The sequence below is a fragment of the Rhamphochromis longiceps genome, linkage group LG10 (genome assembly GCF_057381845.1).
Source record: "Rhamphochromis longiceps isolate RC_006_pf linkage group LG10, R_longiceps_female_GT1.1, whole genome shotgun sequence".
Lineage (NCBI taxonomy): Eukaryota > Metazoa > Chordata > Actinopteri > Cichliformes > Cichlidae > Rhamphochromis > Rhamphochromis longiceps.
In genome coordinates this window covers 17597914-17625880 of record NC_140566.1, presented here as the reverse complement: position 1 = coordinate 17625880, position 27967 = coordinate 17597914, and the positions used below count along the sequence as shown (strand labels likewise).

Here is a 27967-nt window from a genome sequence, read left to right as displayed (position 1 = left end):
GAGGAATGCATAAAACGGGATTGAATCCTTTTTCTTTTTTTTTGTTGGTTGGAGATTGACCTAAAAAAAACAAAAAATCGTACTTTTTCTGTGTGTCTGTCTCTGCTGTGTCTCAGCATCTGTCCCACATTTCTCGAGTTTGTGTTTTCATGTCTGTGCAGCACGTTTTTTCATAGTAAGGAGAAACAGATACACTTGTGTCCCAGCTGCTTCTCATGCTGTTTTTTGCAAAGCTTCCCTCTGTGGATGTATAGTATGCCGTTGTTATTACTCTTTTACTTTGTTACTGTTCATCCTTACACACATAGATAGACACACATCGCTACAAAGAAGCCGTCAGTGGTGAGAGTAGATGTGACCAGCTCTATTTTGAACAGTATAACCAGTGCTGATTACCACCTGCCATTTGCAGTTTAAGGGCTTTAGCTTCTCTGTCAGTTTGTTTGCAGTTGGTTTTGCTTCACTGTAACGGTTGTCTGTGGTGAATGATTGGAAAGTATAACTGAATAAGGTAAGTGCCATCTTATCTGGCATTTCAAGCACAAGCATGATCAGTGCAAACCTTCGATCAGATTAACCACCGCCAATAAAAAAATGATGTGGTGGATCAAATCCATTTTTATTTTCTATAACCCCTCGATCTAAATTTAAAACGGTGCTTAAAAGGTTTAAATTGATGTTCTGGTCAAGTTGGAAGATCATCCCACACGTTCTGTTGGTGCTTAGCTCGTACCAGCATTAGCGTCTGCAGCACACAGTATATTAGGAGTGATGCAATATTGTTGGCTTGTGTATAAGTGAGAGCAATAAAGTTGTTGCTGATATTCAAAGACTCATTTTCACATTTTGTGGTATAGCCTTCATCAGCAGAGCATACCTTGCTGGAGTATCCAGTTAGCTATTTAGTGGTACATTTTTCCCCAGGTATTACAATGGGTGCTCGGACCCAAATGACTGTCGTATAACGCAGAAGCGAACAAAAACACTTTGAAGCTACAGTGAAATTTCATAGCACATAAAAGCGTCAGCAATGAAAGCCACATCTTTGTGAGAAGTGCCTAAAGAGTGACAAGCAAAAAGTACAGACTTCACTTAAAGTGCGTGGGCGAGGGGCGTGTTTAAATCCAGTTTAATGATTTAAAAATGTTGAATAGGAGAGATTTCACACTTTTTTTTATAATAAGAGGTGTTTATACCCTCTTAATCAAACTCATGCTTCAAATGTATGGGTTTGTAAAAATTTTGCAACTGTGAGGATATGCTGCAGCGTACAAACAGAGGAGAGAATGTTTAGCGTTTTGTTATATAGGACTTTAACAATCTCATCAACACATCCCACTTTCAGGGAGAAAACAGCCTGGGAGTGATGTGTCTGCAGAGAAGAATCGAAGCTTTGTATAAATAACAGTTTATATACCAGAGAGCTGCATATTCCCACACAGACATTTCTCCATTAAACAAATGCAAGCCCTTGTTATTGTTCACACATTCACCGACGCACGCAAACACAATATCCTGCGTGAATACACAAACTCTAGGTGTGGCAGGAAACTGCCATTGTTTTAATGGCTAATAAGTACAGAGGGTTTATTCCTGACCTTTTACACCATCTTCAGTAGTGTCCCCATAAAGAGGATTCATGGGCCTTATTTAGTTGGTTCATGCCTGCTGGAGTGATTGTGCCCTGCGCATCTCTCAGCTGTATTATTTGAGTGTCATAGAGTATGAATCACACTCTCTTGTAAGTGTCTGGATTAAGCACATATGGGATTTACACCGTCTTTTTCCATTATCCCGCTGCCCACTGGGCTTCCTTGTCCGTTTGGGTGTTCATGCACTGTACGCGTGTGTGTTTTCTGTGTTGTTGTTTGTATGTATTTTTGCATAGGGTAACTGAATGCATGCATGGGGCAAAGCATTTCAATTTTCCGTCATTCACGTTTTCACTTACCTGCCTTTTTTCAGAAAGAGCAGCGGTAAAAAGCTGCATTGAACATCAAATTCAACAGGTGATGTTCTTCGCAGGTTATTCCATATCACACCAGGGGTCGGGCTTGGGGGTCTATGTCATGGCATTTCCAATGCAAGGCTCTAAGATTGGAAATGAAAAACCAGCCAAGGACTTTCTTATTATCAGAAAAGCAGGGGGATACTACTAAGGCTCCAGAGCTGTGTTGCTGTTTTGGTTTGGGTCTGTATTTGTGTATGTGTGTGTATGTGTGCTTTGGGAGTTGTCTTGCTGAACGTGGCAAATTCAGATGCACATGCTGATGGGAGCACAGAGATGGTGAGTGTTTCCAAAGTGCCACTGGCAGTGTGTGAAAGGAAAGATGTCTCAGCTGCAAACGCCTTTGAGCACAGTAGGTTTCAGATTAATTTTCCTTGCTGCCTGTTGGGAAGAAGAAGATGGGGATTAGGGCAAGCACACAGTTGCTCAAAAATACAACCCCAACTCTGCAACTTTTTGCATACTTTGCTATGTCACAGTGGTTGAAAAAACTATTTTTCCCTCCGTCTCTTAATGTACAAGATATTTTCCATGCAGCATCTACCTTGTTTGAACCTGCAGGTTTACTCCGTGTAAACGCAATTCTTCTTTAAATGTTAAAGGTCTATTTCAAAGTCAGCTACCGTAAATATCATTGTGATGAATTGTGGTTTTCTCTCCACTCTAATTTAAACCGAAGGAATCATTTCAGATTTCCGTATTGATGCGCGTCTGCGCAGCAGGCTGGTGACTTTGCACCGCACCTGCATGACCACATGTCGAATCACAAAAAAACGTCACTTGCATCCGGGGTTAAACCCAGCCACAGAGCATTAGCATAAACATATTGCTTTTGGAAAGACAAATGCAGCAACTGACTCCATCGTAGTCTTTTGAGTGGTGCCGGTTTCTCGGCTGTTGTTGTTTAATGTCAGCGCTGAGATTCACCTCTAAGACATTTAGTCAGATGAAAGAGACTCCTCTTGTCTCCCATCCTCTCAAAGGTGCTGGCTGTGAAGAGTTGTTTGAATTTCAAATAAGTCATTGTCCCGAATGTAGCCAATTTTGTCCTTTCCATCACTTACCACTAAGGGACTTAAGCTGTGCTTTGACAGTGAGAGAGATGAGCGCTGGGCAAGAGGGATTCTCTCTTTTATAAGATTCAAAAGAGGCTAATATCTCCTTACAAATTGCTCTTTTGGTTGACTTGATAATAGCTTTATTTCCTGGATGGAGAAATTCTGCAATGGCCCATAATTACAAAATATTCGTTATTCACATACTAGGAAGAGCCTATGTATAATTACTTTCCAGGCTAAATTTGCAAGCCTATTTAGTGGACTCATCATGTGTGAGCGCTCGCTATGGTATGACATTTAAATCACTTACTCAACATGGTTGCTGTAATTCGCTAACCCTTTTACATACCATTTCTTTCTTTCTTTTTTGAACACCCACATGTGGGTTTTCATTTTCAACCTACTTCCTTGATTCTTTTCCCTTCTCTTTAATTATCTGTCCACCCCTACCTTCCCGACTATGGCAGGATCATGGTTTACCTGTCTTTACATGCATCATAAAGCGTTTCCCTGCAGCACAAACTTGGCAGAGCTGAATACATTATAGTTCTGTTCAAAATTATACTAAAGCGGCAGGCCTTTGTACTGGGAGCTCTGTGGCTAGAAAAGATTCTGCACATATTTCTCCAGTAATGTAATTAGTGGTCTGATATTTGGGTTTAGGTCATGTTGTCTTTGGACAACCTCCAGGAAAAAATAGTGACATGCCTTGCTGTGTGGTGGTGTAGTATTTCTTCAGGGTCAGAAATAGTACGCTTTATTCTGGAACTGACATCATTTATATTTGCTCGTTTAGTTCCTGAAATAGTTTCCCAGCTAGATAAGCGTGCACAAGTACAGGGAAACTATCGTGTTGCACTATGAGAAGATTTTTATTTTAATTTTTTTGCCATTTTCACCTTCACTGAGTAGATGTGGCAGAGGCAGGAAATGTGAGGAAAGCGAGCAGATTGACATGCAGTAAAGGTCTGAGTTCAGCGTGAATCAAACCAGGGACTCTTAAAGATCCTTAAAGATATTTGCACCCATGTGGCATTCACTCTGAACACTCAGCCATTGAGTTGGTCTGTTTACAGTAGAAAAAGATAAAAATGGATTTTACAATAATAGTTCTCAGAAAAAAGATCTAAAAGAAACATCTTTTAGATAAAAATACCATTGAATGCCGTTCTTTTCATGTAAATGCTACAGATTCAGCAAATCCTCATGAGTGCTGTTCTGTATATGTACCGTATTTGTTATGAATATATAGGCACTGAAATTAGTTTGACATCTTTCCAGCTAAATGCTTTATTAATGCTTAGATTTTGAGAGATTAATGCAAATTTTAAAGCATTTTTCATGCTCTTCAATTACTCTGGTCTTGCCTCATTCTGCTTAAAAGGCAAACTGACCATTAAGAGGTCACGCTGTCTTTGTAACTTCTAACGCAGTGTGAACTCGGGGAGCTACCTGAGTCCCGCGCATGTGCGCTGGCATATTAGAAGAACAGTCAAATTAAAAACTGCATTCTAAAAATGGGCAAAATTTTCAGATCTGTTTGCTGCAGAGGTTATTTTTTAGCATTTTTTTTTTTTTTTTTAATGTAACTATGAGCAATAGTTTGTTAATGGTTCTTGAAAAATGACCCAGTGCTGAGTGCACCTGTGGTGGACAACTCTGTCTATGCTGCGCTATTTGCAGATTGATTGAATCTGTTTAAACATTAAGATTAGTGTTATGGGTGAACAGCTAAGGGCCAACTGCTCATTTTTAGGCCCCCAAACTGCTGAATATGAAACTATTCAGGTCCTAAGATATCAAATATTCAGCTGTCTGAATCAATTTGCTGGCTGTTTGTGGTTGTGTGAGCGTGTGTATCTGTGCTTGTAAGCCCATATATACGTGTGTGCATGTGGAATGTCAAGCCTTCCACCTCCCCGGTATGCAACCATGAAAGCTTTGATGCATTCAGAGTATCTGTGCCTGAGCAATTTAGGGGGATAGGCTTTTAAAAGTTTTCCAAAGTAAATAACAAAATAAGAAATGCCTGACAGACTTTTTATTAAACAGATAGCAGAACTTTCTCTCAAAAGTTAATCTTAGCTAGAAAGTTAAACTTTTGAGACAGCTGTCTTTTTTCCCCCTGGTAGAGTACCTCTATGAAACATCCTTTCATATCGGGCTGAAGATTGGTACGGTGTTCTCTCTGATAGAAAAAAAACTTGACTGTAAATCTCCAAAGATCCCTAACAAGTCCCCTTTCTCCAAGACAAGGACCATAAAACATAAGAGGAAGAAAAAGAAGGAAAAGGAGATGGAATGTAGGCCTTGGTGGGATAAAGGAGACGAATTAAGGAGGCATTTTATGAGAGCTTTCAGATGCAGTTATCACCTGTGAAAGAAACAGGCAAACTTTTTCTCTGACCTTGAGCATTCTGCGTCTTCTCTCTTTGTCATTTCACTTTGCGCATGTCTGTGTTTGAATGTAACATTCAGCGTTTGATTTGAAAAAAAGGGGGGAAAAACCCTGCTTTTGTTTGCAGTGCACTTAGACGTGCATGCAGGTATTGTAATTAAAAGTTCTGTATAGTTGTCACTGTGGATTGGAGAAACTGGTGTCAGACAAATGTCATTTCTGCTCGTTCTGATGTAAAACAGGCTGAGGTGAGAAAGACAGTGCACTGTCAAATGAGGCAACAGATCCAGTTATTACTGTCTTTATTAGTAGAGCCACTTATCATTCACAGTGTGTAGAGAAGGATACTGGAGGCAAATGGGAATAATTACCTCACACTTATAGTGTCAGGCTTATTCTTTCTGTCTTTAAGGAGAAAGTTCTGGAGTGCAGAATTGGGAATAGGAAATAATTTCTCTCTCTCTCGTTTCTTTTTTAGAAAAAGAAATCCATTTTTTAAACTGCAGCCTAAAATTAAGAGTTGTTTGCAGGGAACCTTTAACACTATAAAAACAAGGATACAACACTGCAGACCTTTTCCACTTTCTTTTAAATGCTTTGCAAAGTCATTTTGAAGGATAGCTGTAAAAATATGTAGCACCTTATAGACACCCCGCTCTCGAGCTGCTGGGGAAAATGTATTCCTCTGCAAAATACAGTAGAGTTTATGGGCAAGAGCTGTCTCCTCGCTGACCCGCTTCTCACAAGGACTTAATGAAGTAGGGCTGGCGAGGGTGTCCCACTGAACTCGACATGGCAGGTAGAGACTGATGAAAGAAAATCATTTCTGTCACAGGAAAAATCTCCACAAGCCAATTACTCTATAGAGTATGGCACATTTTACATTTTAAAAAGCCAGTATTCCACCGAAAGCTATAACGGGTAATGGAGGCTGAGGAATGCCTGAGATAGAGAATATACATTAAGCAATTCAATAGGCATTGCATTCTCTTTGCTTTTCCCTATCAGTCCCTCACACACACACATTCGCACAGACAAATTCAAGTCCCCAGATGGGTTGTTGACAAGGAAAAGAGAACAGTCACATCCAGACACAGGCGGCTGAATGTATATTCTGAAATTTGCACTTTTCTCATTATAAAACTGTGTCACTTGAATGAACAAACACCTGCCAAGGTTCCATACTAATACATACTGTCCCTGGATAGATGAAGGGACAGGGAGGTAGAAGGAAGGAGGGGGTCAGTGGAAAGAGGGAAAGAAAAGGGCAGAAGAGAGGCGAAGAAAAAATATAAGGAAGCAGTAAAATGTGCAAACATGACAGGTTAAAAGTGAGTAGTTTGAAAGTCCTGGCTATTATATGGACTCTGTATGTCCATACAATAAACACGTGTCTAGTGTAAAACAAAAAAAAATGTAATTACCATCCATTCACATACACGTTTCCTTTCCTGCCATTTTTAATGGTTCCGCAAAGCAACACAGGAAAACTGCTACAGTATGTATGCAGTCTAATTTGATATGTGCTGGACTCCAGTTGCACACACACTGTGCATGTCACCATATATAAACAATTTGCTGGCATGCTGTGGTCATCTACTGTGATATTTGCAATTTTAGTGAGGCTCACCTAACATATTGATGGAGCACAAAGCCATCAGCTGTGTGTGGTAACAAACTTACTGTAGGGTTACCCTGGTGGAGCTGGACAGAGCTTTGAATACTCAAGCCTTCTGTTCTCTGTGGGAACAAAGGAAAAGTGATTAAATAGATACCTTTTAGTTTCACTGTGGTATCACATTTTTAAAGGTGAATGCTGACTATAATGCAGGTTTGGGTAAGACACTGGTCGGACTGTGCCATAGTCAGATTTGGATACTTAACATGTATAGTGCCATTGCTATTATCTGTGTTCTTAACTAATTATTAAAGTCAGTTTCATAGCAAAACCAGGAGGTGAAAAATGTCCATGACAGGCAGATCATACCTTATGTTTTGAGCTTTAATGGTGAAATGTAAAGATAATGTCAATAAGTGCAATAAAGGCTTCCCAACACATGTTAACAGATTAGAGCCTAAGAGGAAGAGGCGTAAACACCGCTGCTCCACCTGTTTATATTAAAATGTTGACCAAAGGTGGTAGATGTCTGTGTGAACTACTGAAGATGCACTATTTTAATTGAATCTTTTATTAAGGATCAAAAATTAAAATTGCACAGAACAAACAGAGCATGTGTGCCTCCATACACAGTTTCCCACCCATAATAAAAATGAATAAAGCATCTTGCACCTTCTGTCTGTGCAAGCTTTGCTTTGTCTTAGCTTTCCATTTCTGCACTCTGCGCTTTTCTTCTCAGAGTCTTGGAGCTTTGGTGTTACGGCCGTTTACTGTTATCTGACGTCACGGCTGCATTCATGGGAACCTCAGCATGGATGCTGTTCTCAGCCTGAGGCCATCAGCGGTTGTAATTGGATGTAGAGAGAATCACAAACTTGGGCTCAGTGATCAAAAAAAAAATGTGGTTGTATTCCGTCAGTAGTTATTGTGGAATACAAATCTGCCACTCTTTGATGTTGACAACAACACCGTCCTCCACGAACACATTCAGGGCTGTCGGCACTAATGGTCTATAATGGATGGCATGCAGCTGCAGCACCTTCGCAGACAAATAGCAAAGGATGCATTCCTCTTCTCCACTCTCTCTGTCAATATACAAGCTTTCATGTGAAAGACTAGTGGTCGACTGTTTGTTCTACATGCTGTGGAAAAATGTATGTCCTGTGCACTGCTTTTATGTTGTATAAATCATGTATAATTAGTATATAAAATTTGAACCCTAAAGAAAATCCAAATGTTAAAAAATATAAGCTACATTCATTGGGTGTTTCATCCCTTAATTGTATCCGTCTCCATCTGGCGAGCCAGAAGTTGATGTTGTAATGATGTGGTCACATGAGCTTCTGGCCTCTCCTGCTTACCCTAACCCAGTCAGCGCTCTTCTCCCAGCTCTGCCCTCTGAGAGATCTTGCTCTTGGTCTTCCTAGAGCTAAGTAGCTTCTCCCCTGCCCTGATCAGCTGGGTGGATGGTGCTGATGTCCCAATGGGTTTGCAGTTTCATACACATCTCCTGCTCAGAGATATGTGCCAGATCCAGGAGGACCGTCTCTCCTGGGTAAATGACATATTGCAACCTGACAAAGGTGTGGGCCAAGATGCTTTTGTATCCACAGAGCATGTCTCAATTCCCAAATGTGCAGGTTAGCTGAAGGGAAGGGTGCCTCAAACTACACTGATAGAAACAGTGAAAACATTTCTCCAGAAGCCAGTTTCACTGCCTTTGTCCTTTGATTGTCATTTGCCTTCTGCGACCCCTGTAACTCTAATCCTTCCCAGTTAGGTATTTAGGTAAGCATTTGGACAATAGCACAACATTTTAGTCTTAATTCAGATAGTACTAAAAGTATTAACTCTTTATGAATTAAAGTCGTTGTTATAAACAGCCTTTTCAGGAGGTCATTGGACAAACTAACATCATTTTAAATTATTTTAAATGGTTTGTGTTTAACACTTTGCAACCAGTGAAAACTTGAAGTCCAGAACCCATGGACGTCAACAAATGTTGTTTCCTCAAATTCACTTACAGGCCTTTAATGCTGCCTGCGTGTATTTTTTTTTTTTCTTCAATAACTGAAAAGCATGCTCTGTTGGGCTGAGATCAGATGACTTGGTCTTTGAGGAATATTCCATTTCTATTCTTTGAGAAACTTTTTGGTTTCTCAAAGGTTTAGGTTATTATGGCTGTGCATGGTAAAGTGTATAATGGATAGTGAAGTTTTGGAGTATTTGGCTGAATCTGAGCAGAGAGTATAGCCCTCTGTAAACCTCCAAATGCATCCTGTTTCATCTGTCAGCAGTCAAAACACTAGTGACACTGTAACACTTCCACTTACAGCCATACATGTTCATGCCATAACATTGCCTTCACCGTGTTTGACAGATGAGGTGATATGCCATCATCCCGCTACAAGTTAATTTTCGTTTCTTCTGTCCTAATCTTTTTAGAACTGTTTTGTTTAGGAAAATTCAAATCTGGCCATTCTGTTCATGTGCATTACCAGTGATTTTTCTTTTGCTGTAAATCCTCCGCGTGAAAGCATCACTGGATTGTAGACAATGATGTGGCTACCTCAGCCTGAGATCGTTCTTAACTTAGTTAGATCATATGAGTGGGTTTTGGAAACTGTGCAATTATTCATTGTAGCTGTCTTCTGCTGTCTTTCAGGATGTTTAGTGTTGCTGATCAGCCTGCACAATCCTTCTTCTTCTTCTTCTTCTTCTTAAAATGTACCTGATTATTGATCTCTTTGTTTTGGATTTTCAGCCTAATGACAGCCTCTCTCATTTACATAAACATGTGTTTGGACCTCATATTGAGAGTACAAGTAAAAAAAAATAACCTAAGAACAGGCCTGACCATGACAATGACTTGCCAGTTAGATGTCTCTTTTGATTAATTGTTTTTGGGCACTGGTATAAAAGTGGCTTTAATTCTTAAACAGTGAATTTAGTTTTGTTTACAACCTTTTTGTAAACTTTAATTACTTTAAATTAATTTAAACTTTAATTATTTTATTTTTTAAACTTTTGTTAAACTCCCCTTGATTAAATATGAAAATCTTTATGTCACACGTTGATTATTTGATTTACAGTCCATTGTATTGGTGTACAATGCTAAAATTACAAAAATTAATGGAATCATTGTCCAAAAACATATACACCTTACTACATTTCTAGATAAGACAGACTTTATTTGTAACTTGCTGATCAATTGGTCTGATTATGGAAGTGGGACTGAAATCTAAGGGTATTTTTACTGTTAGCAGTATCCTTAACAGCTATGTTGTGATTTCATGGCTATATATAACAGCTTTCATGTTTCAAAACCCAGCCTGAATCCCCTCCTTTCAGGGGGCTCAGGATGATCCTGCTTTTTGGCATCGAATCTATCCTGATCTTTGCCTGTAACTACTGGAGGAAACTACTGGAGGAACACATGACTGGATTACAAAATCCAGATTATGTATTGAATAATAAGAATCATATAAATTCAGTATTCGAGGAGTATTTAATCGTTTTTCTCCATTCCTTTATCAGGAGGTGATTGACAGGATTTTCCCACTGATTCAATCACGTTTTGTTACAGCTGAGTCACTTTACAATTAATCACATTTATTATAAATGTAATGTCATCACAGCAAGTCAAATCATTCTCATTACTTTGCTTAAGTAAACCAGCAAATCAGAAAAGTCTAGATGCTTTCCAATGAACTCCTCATGCCCCTCATTCTCTCTCAAATCAAATCTTAGAGTGGGATTTCGAAGAGAGGACAGGATGAAGGTAGAGTTGTATCGCGACAGCAAGCGAGCCAGCTACAGTAAATGTATTTCCTGACATTTGCCTGCTCGTACTTCCTTGCCCAAAGCAAATAAGGCAACAGTTGAACTGAAGCGTTGTTTAACTTTTACACATTCACAGGTTAGTGGAGCTGCCTGAGTAGACAGAATGAGGTCTTAGGGTGGGTGGAAAGAGAGAAACTGAGAGACTGACAGAAAGATAGATAAACAGAGACAAAGAGCAGTTTTTGTCGGGATTTAATCCATATTTACCTTATTTTATTTGTTGGGACAAAGTCTATGCATTTGTTTGTGTAGTTTGATGACACGCGACAGGAATCCTATCTGTTCAGGAGAGCTTTAACCATCAGCTGAACTGGCAGCGTATTAGACTGAAACTAATTCTGTGGTCTTGCATTAACGGGCATGTGAACTCATACAGACACTCACAGAAACAGCAGTGTACTGTCACTACACTGGAGCCTACAGATATGTCATGTGCTCATATCAACTTGTCATGTCTGCTCAGGCTCTGTACACAACGTGTAGCGATAACCGGTGTTGTGAAGAACGGGAAAGGACAGAACAAATGCAATAATAAATGAGACAGAGCAGCTGTCGTTTAGCCAAACCGATTACAACACTTTCGCCATCGACGGTAGATGTTTAGCCTGGAACCCACAAAGCAAATCCTTCATGTCTTTGCAGACCAAATGACACAGCATTGCTCACTGACATTTCTCTTTATTTTTCAGCTCTGTGATCACAGCATGCACACATAGAAGCTTCCAAAATAATGCACCTAGAAAGGCTAGAAATGTGCCACTGTCTGACATTTACGAAGGTACAGTTTCCACTACGTATAGATTATTACCTGTGCAACACTGAATGCCTTCTGCTTCACAAAGTTTTAATGAGAATAGAAGATGAGCAAATTTTTCACGAGTACTGTCACGGGAAAAACTACACGTAAATCCCCAAAATTATAATAGTGTACGGTTTGAAAAAAATGTTTTGCAACACATAGATTATTACCATTAGACTTTCCAAAGTTATGAGCAATTATCTGGCCCAGTTCCTCTGTTCTTTGTTACACGTATTCTGAAAATTCCCAGAAGAATTGTTTGGTCCAGGTTCATTTTGGTTCTACATGAAATCTTTTCAATTCAGATTTACAATAACCCCAGTACCGTTGTCTACTGGGCCAGTAGTGTGAGGCAGTACAATTATTTCTTACATCTCATGTTTCCATGCTTGGATGCCCATCAGCAAAAAGAGTAACATATTGATGAACTGTAAAGAGTGCAACTATCCAGCTGTGCAATAAGACGCCAGCTGAACCAGTTAAATACAAAGAGAGCGCCGGCTTCTTTCAAAGAATTTGAAATGAGGCCTGATCTATATCTTAGCCTTATTAAGGTGCCTATTAAAAATATCTAATTATGTATTACTCCATTAATAAATTCAAGTGACTGGGAAATTACATCCATCCATTTTCTTAACCACTTATATGTTTCAGGATAGCAGGGGAGGGCTTGAGCCTATCCCAGCTATCATAGGTCACCAGTCTATCGCAGGGAAATTGCATCCATCTCTAGTAAAATTACGGTACATCTGATGGTCTAGCTGCAGGAATATAACAAGATACAATGTATATTTTTGCCTTACATTTAAAAGATGTTTCACCTAGTATTGCGTAGTATATAAAAATTAATTAAAGTTTGGATTGGAGTTTGAAGAAAGGCTGAAAAGCTTAACGCTTTATGATGTTATAATTGATGTATTAGATACCTTGGGTATCATTTCTCATAATTCTGCCAGCCAGACTAAAGTACTCCTCAAACAGACTGTGTAATAGCTTTTACTTTTCAACCCTGTCTAGAGAGGCAACAAAACCCAGAGTGTTTTTTAAAATGATCATAAGATACAAATACGCTTTCAAAAGCTGACATGAAAGAAAATGTAAACATCTGTACAGAAATAGTCATGCTATCTTTCTGTTCTTTCCTTTAATCCAACCATACTAAGTCACACATGCGCACACACTGTACTTGAACAAGGGGAGTTCTGAGTCACTTTCATGGAGATTAAAAGCAAAGTAGCCTTGGCTGCTCATATTAAATAAGGTTTGTAGAAAGGCATTATACTAGCAAAAGGAAGGCTTGACTAAATCTTCCCGACAGCCAAGGCCACAGAAACAGCAGGAAAGAAATTTCTGCACACTTTATAGTTCACACAGCCTTTTTTTCTAATAGCAAATTAGTGTGTAGTTTTTCGACTGCTATTTCCAAGGTGTCGACGAATTTTATTTAATTTTTTTTTATTTTAGCGCACGCTCCCGTCCTATCATAGACGTGAAGTCTAGTTTGAAGAGCCCTCTTGTATCTTTAAACTCGCCATTCAATCACAGCAAATCTATTTCTACTTGCACATCTTGCCAAATTCTCATTAAGCCTCACTCTCTGCCTTTTATTGCAATATTGATCCCCACTGCATTCAGTTATGTCTTTTGGAAGATTACATTTTCATATAAGTAAATGTCTGCAGTGGTTTACAGCAGTGAAGGCTGTGTGGTATAGTTTAATGCGGTGGTTTGCTGATGCATTCATTTTTAAAACTAATGGAAGAAAATCAATTTCATTGGTACTGATAGATGATTTTACAGAGAAGTTCATCTAGGATATGCATTAATTAATACCGAGAGCAGATGTCGAAACTTTAGGGCTTCTGCTGTCGTTTTTTTCAGAACAAAGAAAATGTTTAGAACCAAATAACAGGCAAATATTTTTTCTTGTTTGTTTTTTTTCCACATGAGATGATTCTAGATTGGTTAATCTCTCTCTCTGCGTGCTTTTTAAACTCTCTTTCTCTCTATCTGTGGATGCAGTTTATTCCCTATATGGACATCAACACTGATGCATTATAAGAACCACCGTTCAAATATTACAGCCTTAAACCCTGTACCTGTCACCGCACTGTAGAAGTCCACAAGTTTCTCCCACAGCTGCTAGTTTACAGTTATTTGAACATTTTTCTAACTATCTGCCTCTGGTTATCTGTGTTTCCAGCTCTAAGGGACAACAGAATCGAGCTTGTGCGTGCAACATCATCAGAGTTGACCATCAGCATCAGTGATGTCACGCTGTCTGATGAAGGCATGTACACCTGTTCTCTCTTCACCATGCCTGTCAGAACGGCCAAAGCTTACCTGACTGTTCTGGGTGAGTACAAGATCCAAAGCAAAAGCAAAAACTCCACCTCAAAGGAAAATTTCATAGATGGACGTTATAGCAGCTATAATGTGTGTAAAATCTGTAGTAAAGTGATCTAAGTACATGTTTTTCCTCTCTCTCTCATTTGCCATGGCTAAAAAATAATATATATACTTTTTTTAAACTCTGAACGGTGTTTTAAAAAAAAAAAAAAACAGCTTCCAAATGCAACCTCAAGCAGAAATTGTCGATTAGTGAGAAAAAGACGAAAGAAAGCAAAAAAGAAATTGCATACCTTACTCAGATGTCTTGAGTGGCTGTATATCCATTTCCGCTCGTGAGGTTGCTGAAGATACAAAATGCTCCAACTTGACTTTCTTTTTCACGGAGTCTCAGGAGCTTTTCAAATCCAGTAATAATCGTTTGGAAATAATTTGCAAATCTGACTCCCCATTTGAAATCTTTATATAAACATATATAATTATTATAATTCACAAAAAGAAAATAGTGAAATTGTCGAGTATAGCAATATCTATGTCATTATTTTGTGAATTTGTTGATTTTAGAAGATTCGGAATTACTAGTAATACAGCATAGCTAGATTTTGCAGCCTTACTGGAGCCTTGCTTTTCTTTTTTGAGGCTATCAGCTTATTGGTTTGCTGTGATGCTATGTTGTTAGAAATAGCCTGTTGCTTATGCCGGCAAATGCAGATAAAAAATAGTGTACACTGTTAGTACCTCCCTCCCCTTAGCAGTGTTTGTGTTGTGATCATGGCCTCACACAAACATTGTCTCATTTCTTGCCACTGGGCTTATTATCTTGCCAATTAGTTTTTGCTAATCTTAATAGATGTGCTTGTGCACTCCAGGATCATTAGCTGGCTCTCTGTGTTAACAAGCATTCTGAGAATTAGACATTAAAGGCTACTGCTCAATAAGAATATGGAGAAAATCATTTTGCAGTTTTGAACAATAGTTAATGGTGCAAGCTAGAAAACAGAGAGGGTGATTTAATAAACACACCAAATAGTCTGGGGATGGCCTGGTTTATCTGCCACTGCTTTGGGACCATAAGCACTGGGGACGAATAAAAGAAAACACTGAAAACGATTTTGGAAAAAAAAAACTGTAATACTACAAATATGCAAGCTTCGCATTCAAATGATTTGGTGTTGGAACAAAAATATGTGCTCATCTGTTGCCAGTGTGTAAAGCTGATGAGAATGTCATCAAGGATAGTAGTGTTCAACCTTTTACCTGATGGCACTCTAGATGTTACAGATATTTTGAGATAGAGTTCAGCCTACAGGTAAAATAAATGTCTGTAATAAATTTCATAGCAATCCATCCTATAGTAGTTGAGACATTTCTCTAAAAAATGTGAAACTCCTGAAGGTAAAGTAAAAGTAAGAGCTCAGAATAATCAGGAATTCATCCACCAAGGGCCATCAATACTGGCACATTAATGCCTGGTAATCTTTCTTAAGTCTGAGTCATCAAAGTAGCAGGTTTACCAACAGACTATTTCTGGAGCTTAACTATGGGATGCATCGTTAGCTGCTAGCATTGCCGCTAATACGGCTAATGCTGATGCATGACTTGATGTGCTTAGTATTCGATCAGTAATTGAAAGTGTATGCAAATGTTATCAGTAGGGCTGGGCCATATTATACCGTTCACGGTAATACCGGTATAATGTTAGGCAACGATAGGAAAATGAAATATCGCGATAGAATGGGAGTAAAACGCGCATGCGCAGTGCCTTTGTTTTCATACGCACATGGCCGATTGTTGAGTGAAACAGATGAACCAGAATTGGTTTGTAAAAATGGTGCAACTTCCGTGATGTGGAACTGGTTTGGTGTTTGTCCGTCAGATACACAACAAAGCACATTTTTTTGCAGAACATGCAAGCGGCCGTCGTTATTGTCATATTTGTCGGACTAAGATGCTCTTAAATCTGGGAGTAATCTGGGTCCTAAACTATTATGCTTCAGGTCAAACAACACTGCAGCATCACTTAGAGTTAAAAACTGTCTAAATTATTTCATCTTTAATAAAACGATCAGCATTGCTGCTTTACCAGGTGTAACTATAAAGTTTAACTTCCAGGCATCCATGAAAACAAAAGTTATTACATTTAACGGAGTTAGAAGTTAGCAGGAAGCTAGCGGAAGTTAGCTCGCTAGTTTTGCTAGTTACCTAAGCATGATATTGCATGTTCTGACTGAGAGATTTCTGAAAAAAATCAAACGTACAGCTCTGCTATCACTTCCAACATAAATGAAGACAGGAAACTAAACAGCAGTGACGTTTGTAGGGTTACTGAAGTTGGGCTAGCTGGTATATAATGATGTGCTACGTGATCGCTAGCGACACAGCTATGTTAGCATAACATAAACAGTGAAGCTGGAGGACGAACACTAACACTTTTCCACTTATAAAAGTTAACGTGAAGGTTCTTCATGGTTAGAGACAAATGCAATCGCATGGCAGGATGCTGTAAACGGACCAAACTTCAGTCAGGAGAACAACTGAGATAATCCATCCACAATACGAGGTTAGTCATTAATATACTGCAACAACATGGGAATAGAGCAGCTGCCAGAGAATTCAACATTAATGAATCAATGGTACAGAAGTGGAGGAAGCAAGAAGAATGAGTTTAATAAAGTTTGATTTATCTGACTGCTTTGTTTCGCTTAATGTGCCTTATAATCCCGTGCACCTTATGGTCCGAAAAATGCGTACTGCACCTCTTTTTAACTTCAGTGGATATTATACATGGTTATGCTCAGGATATGTCAGCCCATTTCTACTGGAAATGCCTTTTGGTTAAACTTTCAGCAAGGAATTTGCATTTGCACTGTTACATTTTTATAAAGCTTTAATGTACATAAAAACCAGCTTCTTGTTTAAGTGAAAATAAATGGAAGGTTGTCTTTTTGCGCTAGTAATGTTGTGGAGTTGTATTTTGTCTCGCATCAATTATATCGTCGGTTATATCGTTATCGCAAATTTTCAAATATATATCGTGATAAATATTTTTGGCCATATCGCCCTGCTCTAGTTATCAGTAAAGGATATTACCTTTAGCTCTAAATACCTTATGATCGACCTTAATTCTCAAACGCTTAAAGGAAATGCATATATATTTATGTGTTGATCAGCATAGTAAGCACTGTAATCACACACCACCACAGAAATTTGTGGAAACAGTGAAATCCAATTTCCCTATTTTCCATGTATCAGAAATTGAGCTCTTTTCTGCGTGTTCAAAACTCAGCTTTATAGAGAGAGGGTGTAAAGCTGTACAGCCTATAGCCACCCAAGGGGAACGTGACTGTACACGATGAACAATGCACTTGATCTGCTTTTATTCAGTCTGGAGGAAAATCCATCAAATACTTTTCTGAGTCAACCCACACGCACTTATTCGCACACCACCGTTCTTAGCTGTTGTGGCACTCTTACTTTAGATACTTCAAAACTAAGCAATTTGCATTAAAAAAAAAAAGAGGCGCATTAAAAATCACATGTATAATATTAACACATGCTTATCGCTAAATTGTGCCTCTGCCGAGCAGCGGCTGTTGTTGGGATTACGTATGCAGTTTGCGCCTTCAAACAAATGGGAAACATAAAACAGGAGGACCTTTAAACTGTGGCAATAAACCTTACAAGAGGCGGTGAGACGGACAGGGCAAGAGTCAGTCAATGGCATTGACTGACAGAACTTTCAGTCACTCAGCCAGAGGCAGACTTATTGCTCATTGACAGTGGAAGGGCAGACACCACACATTTAAAACACTCATTATGGGAAAGGCCAGTGATTAACATTTTCTGTAAATAGTAATGGCCTTGTCTGCGGTCACAGCCTTGTCACACACAGACATACAAAGCATACTATTTGTCAGCCTACAGTTTTTCCTTTGATTGATGTGATGATATTTGGGGTTTTATGTTTTCAAGGGAAGTGTAGTAGTGAATAAAAACCACAGGAAAAACTGTGGAATTGTTCTTTGATTGCACATTGATGTGTTTTTATGTATTTTCTAATTCTGTGAGCATCAAAAACAAAATTCCTCTCTGCCTCATTGTATTTGTTTTGCAGCAGAGTCAGTGTTTTATGACCTGGAAAAACCAAAGAAACAAAACTAATGGTGAAAAATTATGTCTCTTATAATTTGGTTTGACCTAGCAGTGAAGCAGGGAATGACCCAGTGGTTAGAAAAAAAAAATCCACCCACCCATGTGCCAGCACGAATCTTCTGTGATGTACCGTCGAGCATGTCGCTGCTTGGTGAATCTCTGTAGTCTGCTCTCTAATCTCCCTGCAGGTGGGAAAGCTAGGGGGGCGGGTGATTTCCAATAAGGCATACTAATATTATTGTTGTATAATGACACCCTGCTGCGCATGAATTAGTTCTGCCATCGCTGTGATCTCCGTTTTCCATCCTTCAGGTGTGCCAGAGAAGCCAGAGATCGATGGCCTGACAAAGCCCGCCATGGAGGGAGACCACATCACTCTGACCTGCATCACCCAGGGCAGCAAGCCCGCCGCTGACCTGCGCTGGTTCAGGAATGAAAAGGAGGTCAAAGGTGTGTAACGTCATACCTGCGTTTACACGTGCATCACATCTATGGGTACTGTGGCTAGAAAACATGCCATCATGCAAGCAATTCTAAAAATGCCAATCAGAGTTGGTGAATAAAAAAAAGCACGTTTGCTTTTGTAGTCACCAAAAACAGGCTGATGATTCATTCGCTTTTGTTCAAAGATTCTGTTATTTTAAAACATGATCAACTTATTTTATAAAATCTAAAATTTAGGCTGTTCTCTGTAAATTAAAGTAAAACAAAATGTTACTTTTTTATAAATGAAACTATTTTGTTACTTTCTTTGTATTCCGTACCTATTAGCTGTGCTCTAATAGCATCACTTTCTGTAATTGGTATCTGCTGATTTACTGATATTTTAATACTCCCCAGTTAGCCCCACAGTGATCTCTTTGGAAAGCCGTCTCGCTGTGTTGTCAGATACAAAAAATATTGGCTATCACATTTCACAATGGCTCGTGATTGTGCTTTGTGATAAACAAACGGAGCAGAAATGTGGCAGAAAGTACTCATTTGTATTTCACAATGGATTTAAAATTGGTATTTTCTTTTTCATAAAACTATTGCCATAAAACTGCTGCTTTGGATGTCTCTACAGTGTATTCTTGTTCCGAACAAGTTGTTTCTAATAGAGCAGATTCAGCATGTGTCCTCTGGCCTGAGACCAATACATTAACCTCCCTTGTTATTAGAGGGCTGTTCTAAATCTCACTGACTGGACTACATACCTCATTTCCACCCTGCTCCCGCTCTGTTCTACTTGATGAACCGTCCGCTTTGTAATTGAACGAGACAGCGAGAGTGGGAGAGAGAAGGAAGGAGGGGAGAGGAGAGAGAAAACTGATAAAAGAGATTTGGACATGAAATGATGAAATAAAGTTTTTCAGGGAGAGGAGGAACAGATGCAGTTGTGTATCAAATAAAGTATATAACCCAGTTGGACAGACTGTCACAGATCATCACAGCTGAAGAACTCTTACAAAGGTTTCTCTGTTGATTCAGAAGGCAGATTAAAGTCAGATATCAAAATGCAAATTGCCTTTTTTCTAATTTAAATGACTGCTGAATTGGATTGAAAATCACACATTGACTTTTTAACTGCCAGAAAACAATGCAAATTTCTAGGAAGACGCTGTCAAAATCTTTGTATAACCCAACAGATCACTGAAACCTAATAAGAATAACAAGCAGGCAGGTGTTACACATTCTGAATACCCAATTAAATGTAGCAGAATAGGCTTTATGAGAAGGATTTGGGATGCGCGAGACAGAAACTCCCCAACATTAATTTCCCTCCTAATACAAAGGATTAATAAAGCACATAAAATGTTTTTTTGCCAATGCAAAGATAATTTTTTGTCTTATTAACTCTGCATTTTAATACTTTTATTTCGGCTGTCGCAGACTAAATTAGTTATGTCTGTCATGTCTCTGGCACATATTTCTTCTTGTAACTAAATGGGATGTTTTTTCTTTATGTATGTTTTTTAAAATTACTTTATCAATAGATGCTTCTGCTTCTGCTGAGACACCTTATAAATCACCTGGTAAAGTGCAGAGCATGCTAACTTCTTTAATTATTATAATATTTAACATAAAAATTTAAAGTAAAATCACATTCTTTCAATTAATGTTGTTGTTGGGTTTTTTCTTTTTACTCTTTTGTAATTTTACCCACTACACTTAGTATTTCTTTTGTTCCCCTTCCAAAGAACAAGCATATAGCATATAACAGATTACAAACTAATTAGCAGGCTGAGTATTTTTTCCTTGCAGGCTTATTGTGTCTCTACGGGTGATTATTGCTACTCCCAGTGGCCAACTACTGAGAGAAGAGCTCCCTGTAAGGCACTGGTAGCCAGGACATTATGTTCTTTTAATTTACCACAGAAACAGGTAGTCAGTGATATCCTCTGTGGCTTAAAGTAGAGAAAATCTCAAGAGGATATGCTCTCTCATTAAGGTCAGATGCTATAATTTGCTGCTGAACATGGGCAACCGCTGTCTTTATTTCAATGCTTTAATAACTGTATAACAATATATTGTTTGATGTAGTTGTTTCTAAAATGTGCCTCGGAGCCGCCGTTTATAATGCAGAACCTTGAGACAAAATATAAATGTCAGATTAGAAATTTGTTGTCAGACCCGCAGTTGGACTCGTCAAGAATTTCAATCCCAAAGGATGTTTGGCCTACGCTGAATTTACTGAAAAGCTCCCTGAGTTTCTGCCGCTACACCCTTTCCACCCGTGTTTAAGTCCAGACAGCTCAGACTGCTATCTGGCTTTAGGATTTTCTATGGTGCAGACATGCTCTCAGATAAGACTAAATCAATGCTGGTTTTCTACACAGTTTTAAGCAGATATCATGTTTATCTTTCATTTTAATTACTTTGATGATGAGATTGAATCTGTGTCATCACTTTTGTTCGGAAATGCTCAGAACGAGGTCTCTCCTAAAACGAGCTTTGTTAATCTCGCACACTGGATCTGAGCAAAGCGATTTACCAACACCTGAAAAAGTCACCTCTAACCAAACAAATTCATGAATAGTAAATAGAAAACTTTGAAGAGTGCTGGTCTCAAAGGGGAAAAAACATGGATCCCTTATAATAATCTGTCTTCCTTGACAAGTACGTGTCGGTCCATAAAGAACTGTTTCATAAAAAGCTGACAGATTTCAATGTTTTGAAAATGTTATGTTTTGTAAAGATAACATAAAAAGTGTTCCAAGTTAAACTTTTTAGTTTAAACAGCATGGTTGTCTTTTTTTGTTTTCGGTTTTTTAATTAGATGCCTGCAGTGTAGTTGCTTTCTGCAATTTATTTATCAGACATATTCAGGACATGTTTGGTTCAGGGAAAAGCCAGCGCTCAACAATATGATTGACACAGGCACATTTACATATTTAGTTCTGCTTTGTCAATCACTAAAGCATGTCTGCCACTAACTGGACCATTTCTTGTACAAATAAGAAGGTGTGAATGGACCCAGTCGGTCTAACTTGTTATATATGACACCTTGTTATATAAGACACTGAAAGGCTGCTGCCATTCACAAAACATTACAATATATTTATTTCCTTTTATATATACAGTGGGGCAAAAAAGTATTTAGTCAGCCACCGATTGTGCAAGTTCCCCCACCTAAAATGATGACAGAGGTCAGTAATTTGCACCAGAGGTACACTTCAACTGTGAGAGACAGAATGTGAAAAAAAAAATCCATGAATCCACATGGTAGGATTTGTAAAGAATTTATTCGTAAATCAGGGTGGAAAATAAGTATTTGGTCAATAACAAAAATACAACTCAATACTTTGTAACATAACCTTTGTTGGCAATAACAGAGGTCAAACGTTTACTATAGGTCTTTACCAGGTTTGCACACACAGTAGCTGGTATTTTGGCCCATTCCTCAATGCAGATCTTCTCGAGAGCAGTGATGTTTTGGGGCTGTCGCCGAGCAACACGGACTTTCAACTCCCGCCACAGATTTTCTATGGGGTTGAGGTCTGGAGACTGGCTAGGCCACTCCAGGACTTTCAAATGCTTCTTACGGAGCCACTCCTTTGTTGCCCGGGCGGTGTGTTTTGGATCATTGTCATGTTGGAAGACCCAGCCTCGTTTCATCTTCAAAGTTCTCACTGATGGAAGGAGGTTTTGGCTCAAAATCTCACGATACATGGCCCCATTCATTCTGTCCTTAACACGGATCAGTCGTCCTGTCCCCTTGGCAGAAAAACAGCCCCATAGCATGATGTTTCCACCCCCATGCTTCACAGTAGGTATGGTGTTCTTGGGATGCAACTCAGTATTCTTCTTCCTCCAAACACGACGAGTTGAGTTTATACCAAAAAGGTCTACTTTGGTTTCATCTGACCACATGACATTCTCCCAATCCTCTGCTGTATCATCCATGTGCTCTCTGGCAAACTTCAGACGGGCCTGGACATGCACTGGCTTCAGCAGCAGAACACGTCTGGCACTGCGGGATTTGATTCCCTGCCGTTGTAGTGTGTTACTGATGGTGACCTTTGTTACTTTGGTCCCAGCTCTCTGCAGGTCATTCACCAGGTCCCCCCGTGTGGTTCTGGGATCTTTGCTCACCGTTCCCATGATCATTTTGACCCCACGGGATGAGATCTTGCATGGAGCCCCAGATCGAGGGAGATTATCAGTGGTCTTGTATGTCTTCCATTTTCTGATGATTGCTCCCACAGTTGATTTTTTCACACCAAGCTGCTTGCCTATTGTAGATTCACTCTTCCCAGTCTGGTGCAGGTCTACAATACTTTTCCTGGTGTCCTTCAAAAGCTCTTTGGTCTTGGCCATGGCGGAGTTTGGAGTCTGATTGTTTGAGGCTGTGGACAGGTGTCTTTTATACAGATGATGAGTTCAAACAGGTGCCATTCATACAGGTAACGAGTGGGGGACAGAAAAGCTTCTTACAGAAGACGCTACAGGTCTGTGAGAGCCAGAGATTTTCCTTGTTTGAGGTGACCAAATACTTATTTTCCACCCTGATTTACGAATAAATTCTTTACAAATCCTACCATGTGGATTCATGGATTTTTTTTTCACATTCTGTCTCTCACAGTTGAAGTGTACCTCTGGTGCAAATTACGGACCTCTGTCATCATTTTAAGTGGGGGAACTTGCACAATCGGTGGCTGACTAAATACTTTTTTGCCCCACTGTATATAAAGAAACCGTGTTGCATTTAAATGGTTAAAATGAAATGAAACCAATAGTATGCGTCTGATGGCTGGTGGTCTGGGATGTCCTCCAAAATAACAGACTAAAAAGAAAAAAAGCACCTAAAAGCAAGCAAATAGAAAACAGCATGTGTTAATACACGATGTATCTATGCACGTGTAGGTGGATTGGAGTGCACTTCAAGTGTTCATCATCCTGACAGGATCAGGGTGTGTTCAATGTGAAAAGCCATCTGATTGTGAGCGACCATGCTGGGAATAAATGACAATTGTGACATATTGGTGTGGGATCTGGGGGAATAGAGAAGATTATATTACTGGCAGAGCCACTGGAGCAGTCCATCACCCATTCGCATGCAGTTAACAGACACCCTATGCTAAATGTGGGTGTGTACATCTTTGTATACGTGCGCGCCTGCATGAGCAAAACAGACAGATGGAGCAGACAGCGTGCATGTAAGGACATAAGCTTGTGTGTGTGGAACAGAATCCAATATTCTTATTTCTCAGTCTCTTTGTCCCTCAGATCCCCTCAGTCCCCACCCAGTAATGATATATTTCTATCTCAGTTACACACCATAACCCAGAGAGACCTCTTCCAATATCACCACATGTAGAAGTTGTTTACACACCGCTGAACCAGGGGGAGCTGTGTGGAGACCAAGCAAGGCAGAGATGAAATGAATATTTATTTCAAATAAGGGTGGGGATGTTCTCTATCAGACTAGCATTATCATACTCTCTGACCTAAACTGTAGAGGTTATTGCTCCATCATGTAACGCAATAGCTCTATTCCAAGGGGGCTTAAGGGGAAAAAAACACAGAGATTTGATTCAAATTAGTTTGCAGTCGCATCCCTATTCAGTTGTCAAACTTGTTAGTGAAGGACAAGGTCTGAACACTATTTAAGGTCATTGTGACCTCACATTTTGCTACACTATCACTCAAATACTACTGACTGTATTCATTTATGGTTAATTGGCCAGAATTTGGTGCTACTCACTATTCGAACATTCGAATGGGGTTGAAGAGGTGAAGGGAAAGAGGAAAAAATGTGAACACTGTGAACATCCCACTATGAATCAAGTTCAAAAATTTAAAGAAGTTTTGCAGTTAAAAGAAAAAAATACACTTTTCAGCTGCTTGGGCAGTGTTAGACAGCTTTGCACAATACATAAAAAAGTCTGCGTTGGGACTACATTTATACTATCCAGCTCCCCGGGGTGCTGCGGATCAATGACCATTAAAGATGTAATTTCAAGATGGCTCCTGCAAGTCACGGTGACATGAATAAAAGATGCGTTAGATGCACACACAAAAATACCTCTTTACCCTCTCTATCCTGTTACATGTGCACAACAAAGTACTTGCAAACACGCACATCTGACATATGATCTGTGGAAATCTGTTTCTATATTAATCAGCGTTAAGATACAGGACTCAAATGGACAAACAAGATGTTCCACCTTTTTTGTTACTTTTACAATGAGTTTGAAAAAAAAATGAGTTTTTTTTTTCAAAGCTTTGAAAAACAATATGTTAAGAATAAAGGGCGTAAGTGCAAAAGGTATATCCGACTCATCCTGTGAGTTTGAGGTTAACAGATTTAGACTTGCGCACAGAAGAAGAGATCATATTGCTACGCCCACTGTCTGTGCCCATTAAAAGCCACGTCCTAAAGGTGGAGCACCTGTCCATTTTTTTTAAATGTCAAGACACTGAGACTGACCAGACCGCTCCTTCTAGAGTGAAAAACCGTCTTCACAAATCCGCAGTACACGCTTCTTCGCTGTGAATGCTCAGGGAGTTTCATGTCAGAAAGGACATTATGATACTGGTCTGCCAGGCAGTGATAGGAAGTCTCCTAACATTTAACAGTGCTCCCCCCGGTTGTAGTCACACGTCAGTTAAGCACAGAGTCTAGCTGGTAAGGCAGATCAGTCAGGGGAAGATGCTTACAGACAGCCAACAGACAAGCTCCCTGAACGCTGCACAGTAGCAGGAATAAGCGAGAAAATGGTGGACAGCACGATATATCATCTCCACACCTCGCTAGAGCGGGAGCTTGCTGCATATTCTTGCTCTTGTTAAAGTTTACTCATCCTTATTGTTATGCAGCTCATCTGGCAGGCAAAGGGAACAGCATACATAGGTGCTAATCTGCCAATATTTTCTGGTAATATTGTGTATTTCAGCGAATTTAAATTTAAAATAGTGTTTAGTCTCGCATATATTTTGATTATTCTCACTCTCACCCGTAAAAGATTTGATATTGTTCTTGCTTGTGCAAGTTGCTTTAATTCTCAGATGGGATGCAGCTCAGGGTATGTTGCGTCAGCCCTCGGGCCCCTGCCGCCAGGATTAGTCAGGTCTGGCACTGTTGCTCATGATTCCTCCACAACCCCAGCAGACCTCCTCGGTCTCTCTTGTCGGTCCCTCTATGTTCTCTTCTTCGGCTTCAACTCTCTCCTGTGAAATCGCTTAAAGGGGTCAGATTCTCTCATTGTACGCCTGTCATTTCCATTTCTAATCCTCTGAGGCTCTGTCTTGGCTCACACCATTGATACAGAGCCATGAGCACCCACCCACAAAACAACCGCATTTGTAGCCAAATACTACCAGGCTATTTGCGGAAAAGAGGTACCACAGGTGCATATGGCAGCATAGTGCCATTTTTTTCTCCTTTTTTATTATATCGGGTCTACAGAGTGTGTTTGTAATGAGAATAAATAACAAATGAATATGATTTTTAAATAAAAGCTAAAATTTGCTACAGTATTTTTTCACATTATTTCCAGTTATCCCTCCATTTGCTACTGCTTATTTGGGTCACGGTGTCAGCAATCTAATCCGAGATGCCATTGCTACCCTTTTCCCAACCACCAGCCACCTCCAGCTCTTCTGAGGGGACACCAAGGCTTTCCCATGCAAGGCAAAAGAAATAATCTCGCAGGGTCAGTTCCAGGGTGTCTTTCTGACATGCCAAAACCACCTCAACTGGCTCATTTTAATGCTGAGGAGCAGCAGCTCTACGCTAAGCCCCCTTCTGAATGACTGAGCTCCTCACCTTATATCTAAGGATGAGCCCAGACACCTTTCAAAAGAAGCTCATTTCTGCTGCTTGTATCTGAGATGTTATTCTTCCAGTCACTACCCACAGTTCATAGCCATATGTGAAGTTAGGTAAGAACGTTTAACAGTGATGCTTCGCCTTCACCTTCAGGTCAGTGGATGTTGTGTTCACTGCAGTTTTTTCCTCTACAGAATTATTTTTTCTGTCAGTTAAAAAATGCTTTCTGGTTTTATTTCCTTTTTAACATTACATATACATGTAAAAAAAAAAAATTGCTGAATCTTTTGCAACTTTTCTTACTCAAGCCACTGAATATAATATGTCTGTCATGTAACAGTTTTTCTTTCTTCTTCGATTGACACGCGAGAGCTTTAATGGCACGTCAATGGCAGCTGCTCTTTTCAGCTGTGTTTAAAATGTGATAAGATACTGTATTTATGGACCAATTACATCAACTCTTATCCAAACACTTCCACACACACACTTTTGTGCATGCTGATTGCTGCTCTTTATTGATGAAGTCTTACTTGGTGTTGGACAACTGTGATTATGTTCTCGAAGTGGATCTCGGAAGACTCGGGAATTATAATGTTAATGAAATTAAACTTTGAGCGAGCATGTCAGTTTCTGTGCTCTCATCCTGAATCACACGCAAGCAATCAGAGACCATTTAAAATTCCATGACAAAAAAAAAGGAATCCACACTCTTAAATTAAACGGCCAAATTATACACTAGAGAAAGTCGTTTTTTGAGTCTTTCCAGCAGTTTTATTTCAATGCAAGCATATTTACAATCAAAGAACTTCAAAAATAGAATTACAATATAAAACTCAGATATAGTAATATTATAAGATAACTAACTAACTTGCTGAAAGTCTACTGTGAAAAATAGAACATTAGGAGCATCGCCAAGTGCGCATTACAATGATTGAAGTACTTAAATTTGTGTCTTTAGCAGCCTTTCTGTGTGTATAATCAGACTGCATAATTCAAGATGATACCTTCAGTTTATTCAGTCATCACAATCTTTTGATTTACATAAAAATTGTTTTTATAAAATAAAAACACTGTAACTTCTTATCCTCTTTGGAAATGTGCTGTAAAATACCATCATGTCCATATGGACCAAAATCTCAGAGGAATGTTTCCATGACCTTGTTGAATCAGCGATGCTGAGCGATAGAAATATATATTATACTCACCAGCCACTTCGTTAGCTACGCCCATTTAACTGCTCTTTAAAACAAATATTGAATCAGCAAATCATATAGCAGCATCTCAGTGCATTTAGGCATGTAGACATGGTCAACAAGTTCAAACCAAGCATCAGAATGAGGACAAAAGGTTTAAGTGACTTTGAATGTGCTTTGGTTATTTGTGCCAGATGGGCTGGTCTGACTTTTTCAGAACCTCCTGATCTACTGGGATTTTCCTGCACATATGGACCATAATCTCTAAGGAATGACTCCAGCATCCCGTTGAATC

The 27967-nt window shown here is 39.3% G+C and overlaps 1 protein-coding gene across 3 annotated transcripts in view; it reads left to right on the top strand.

Annotated features, from left to right (window-relative positions):
* cadm2a (cell adhesion molecule 2a) overlaps positions 1 to 27967 on the top strand; it is a 239753-nt gene that overhangs the window by 180464 nt on the left and 31322 nt on the right. For all 3 annotated transcript variants that reach the window (XM_085420654.1, XM_085420656.1, XM_085420653.1), the window contains 2 exons: positions 13928 to 14080; positions 18538 to 18675. In XM_085420654.1, coding sequence (XP_085276780.1) covers positions 13928 to 14080; positions 18538 to 18675 — 291 coding nt within the window. The remainder of the gene's footprint in view (positions 1 to 13927; positions 14081 to 18537; positions 18676 to 27967) is intronic.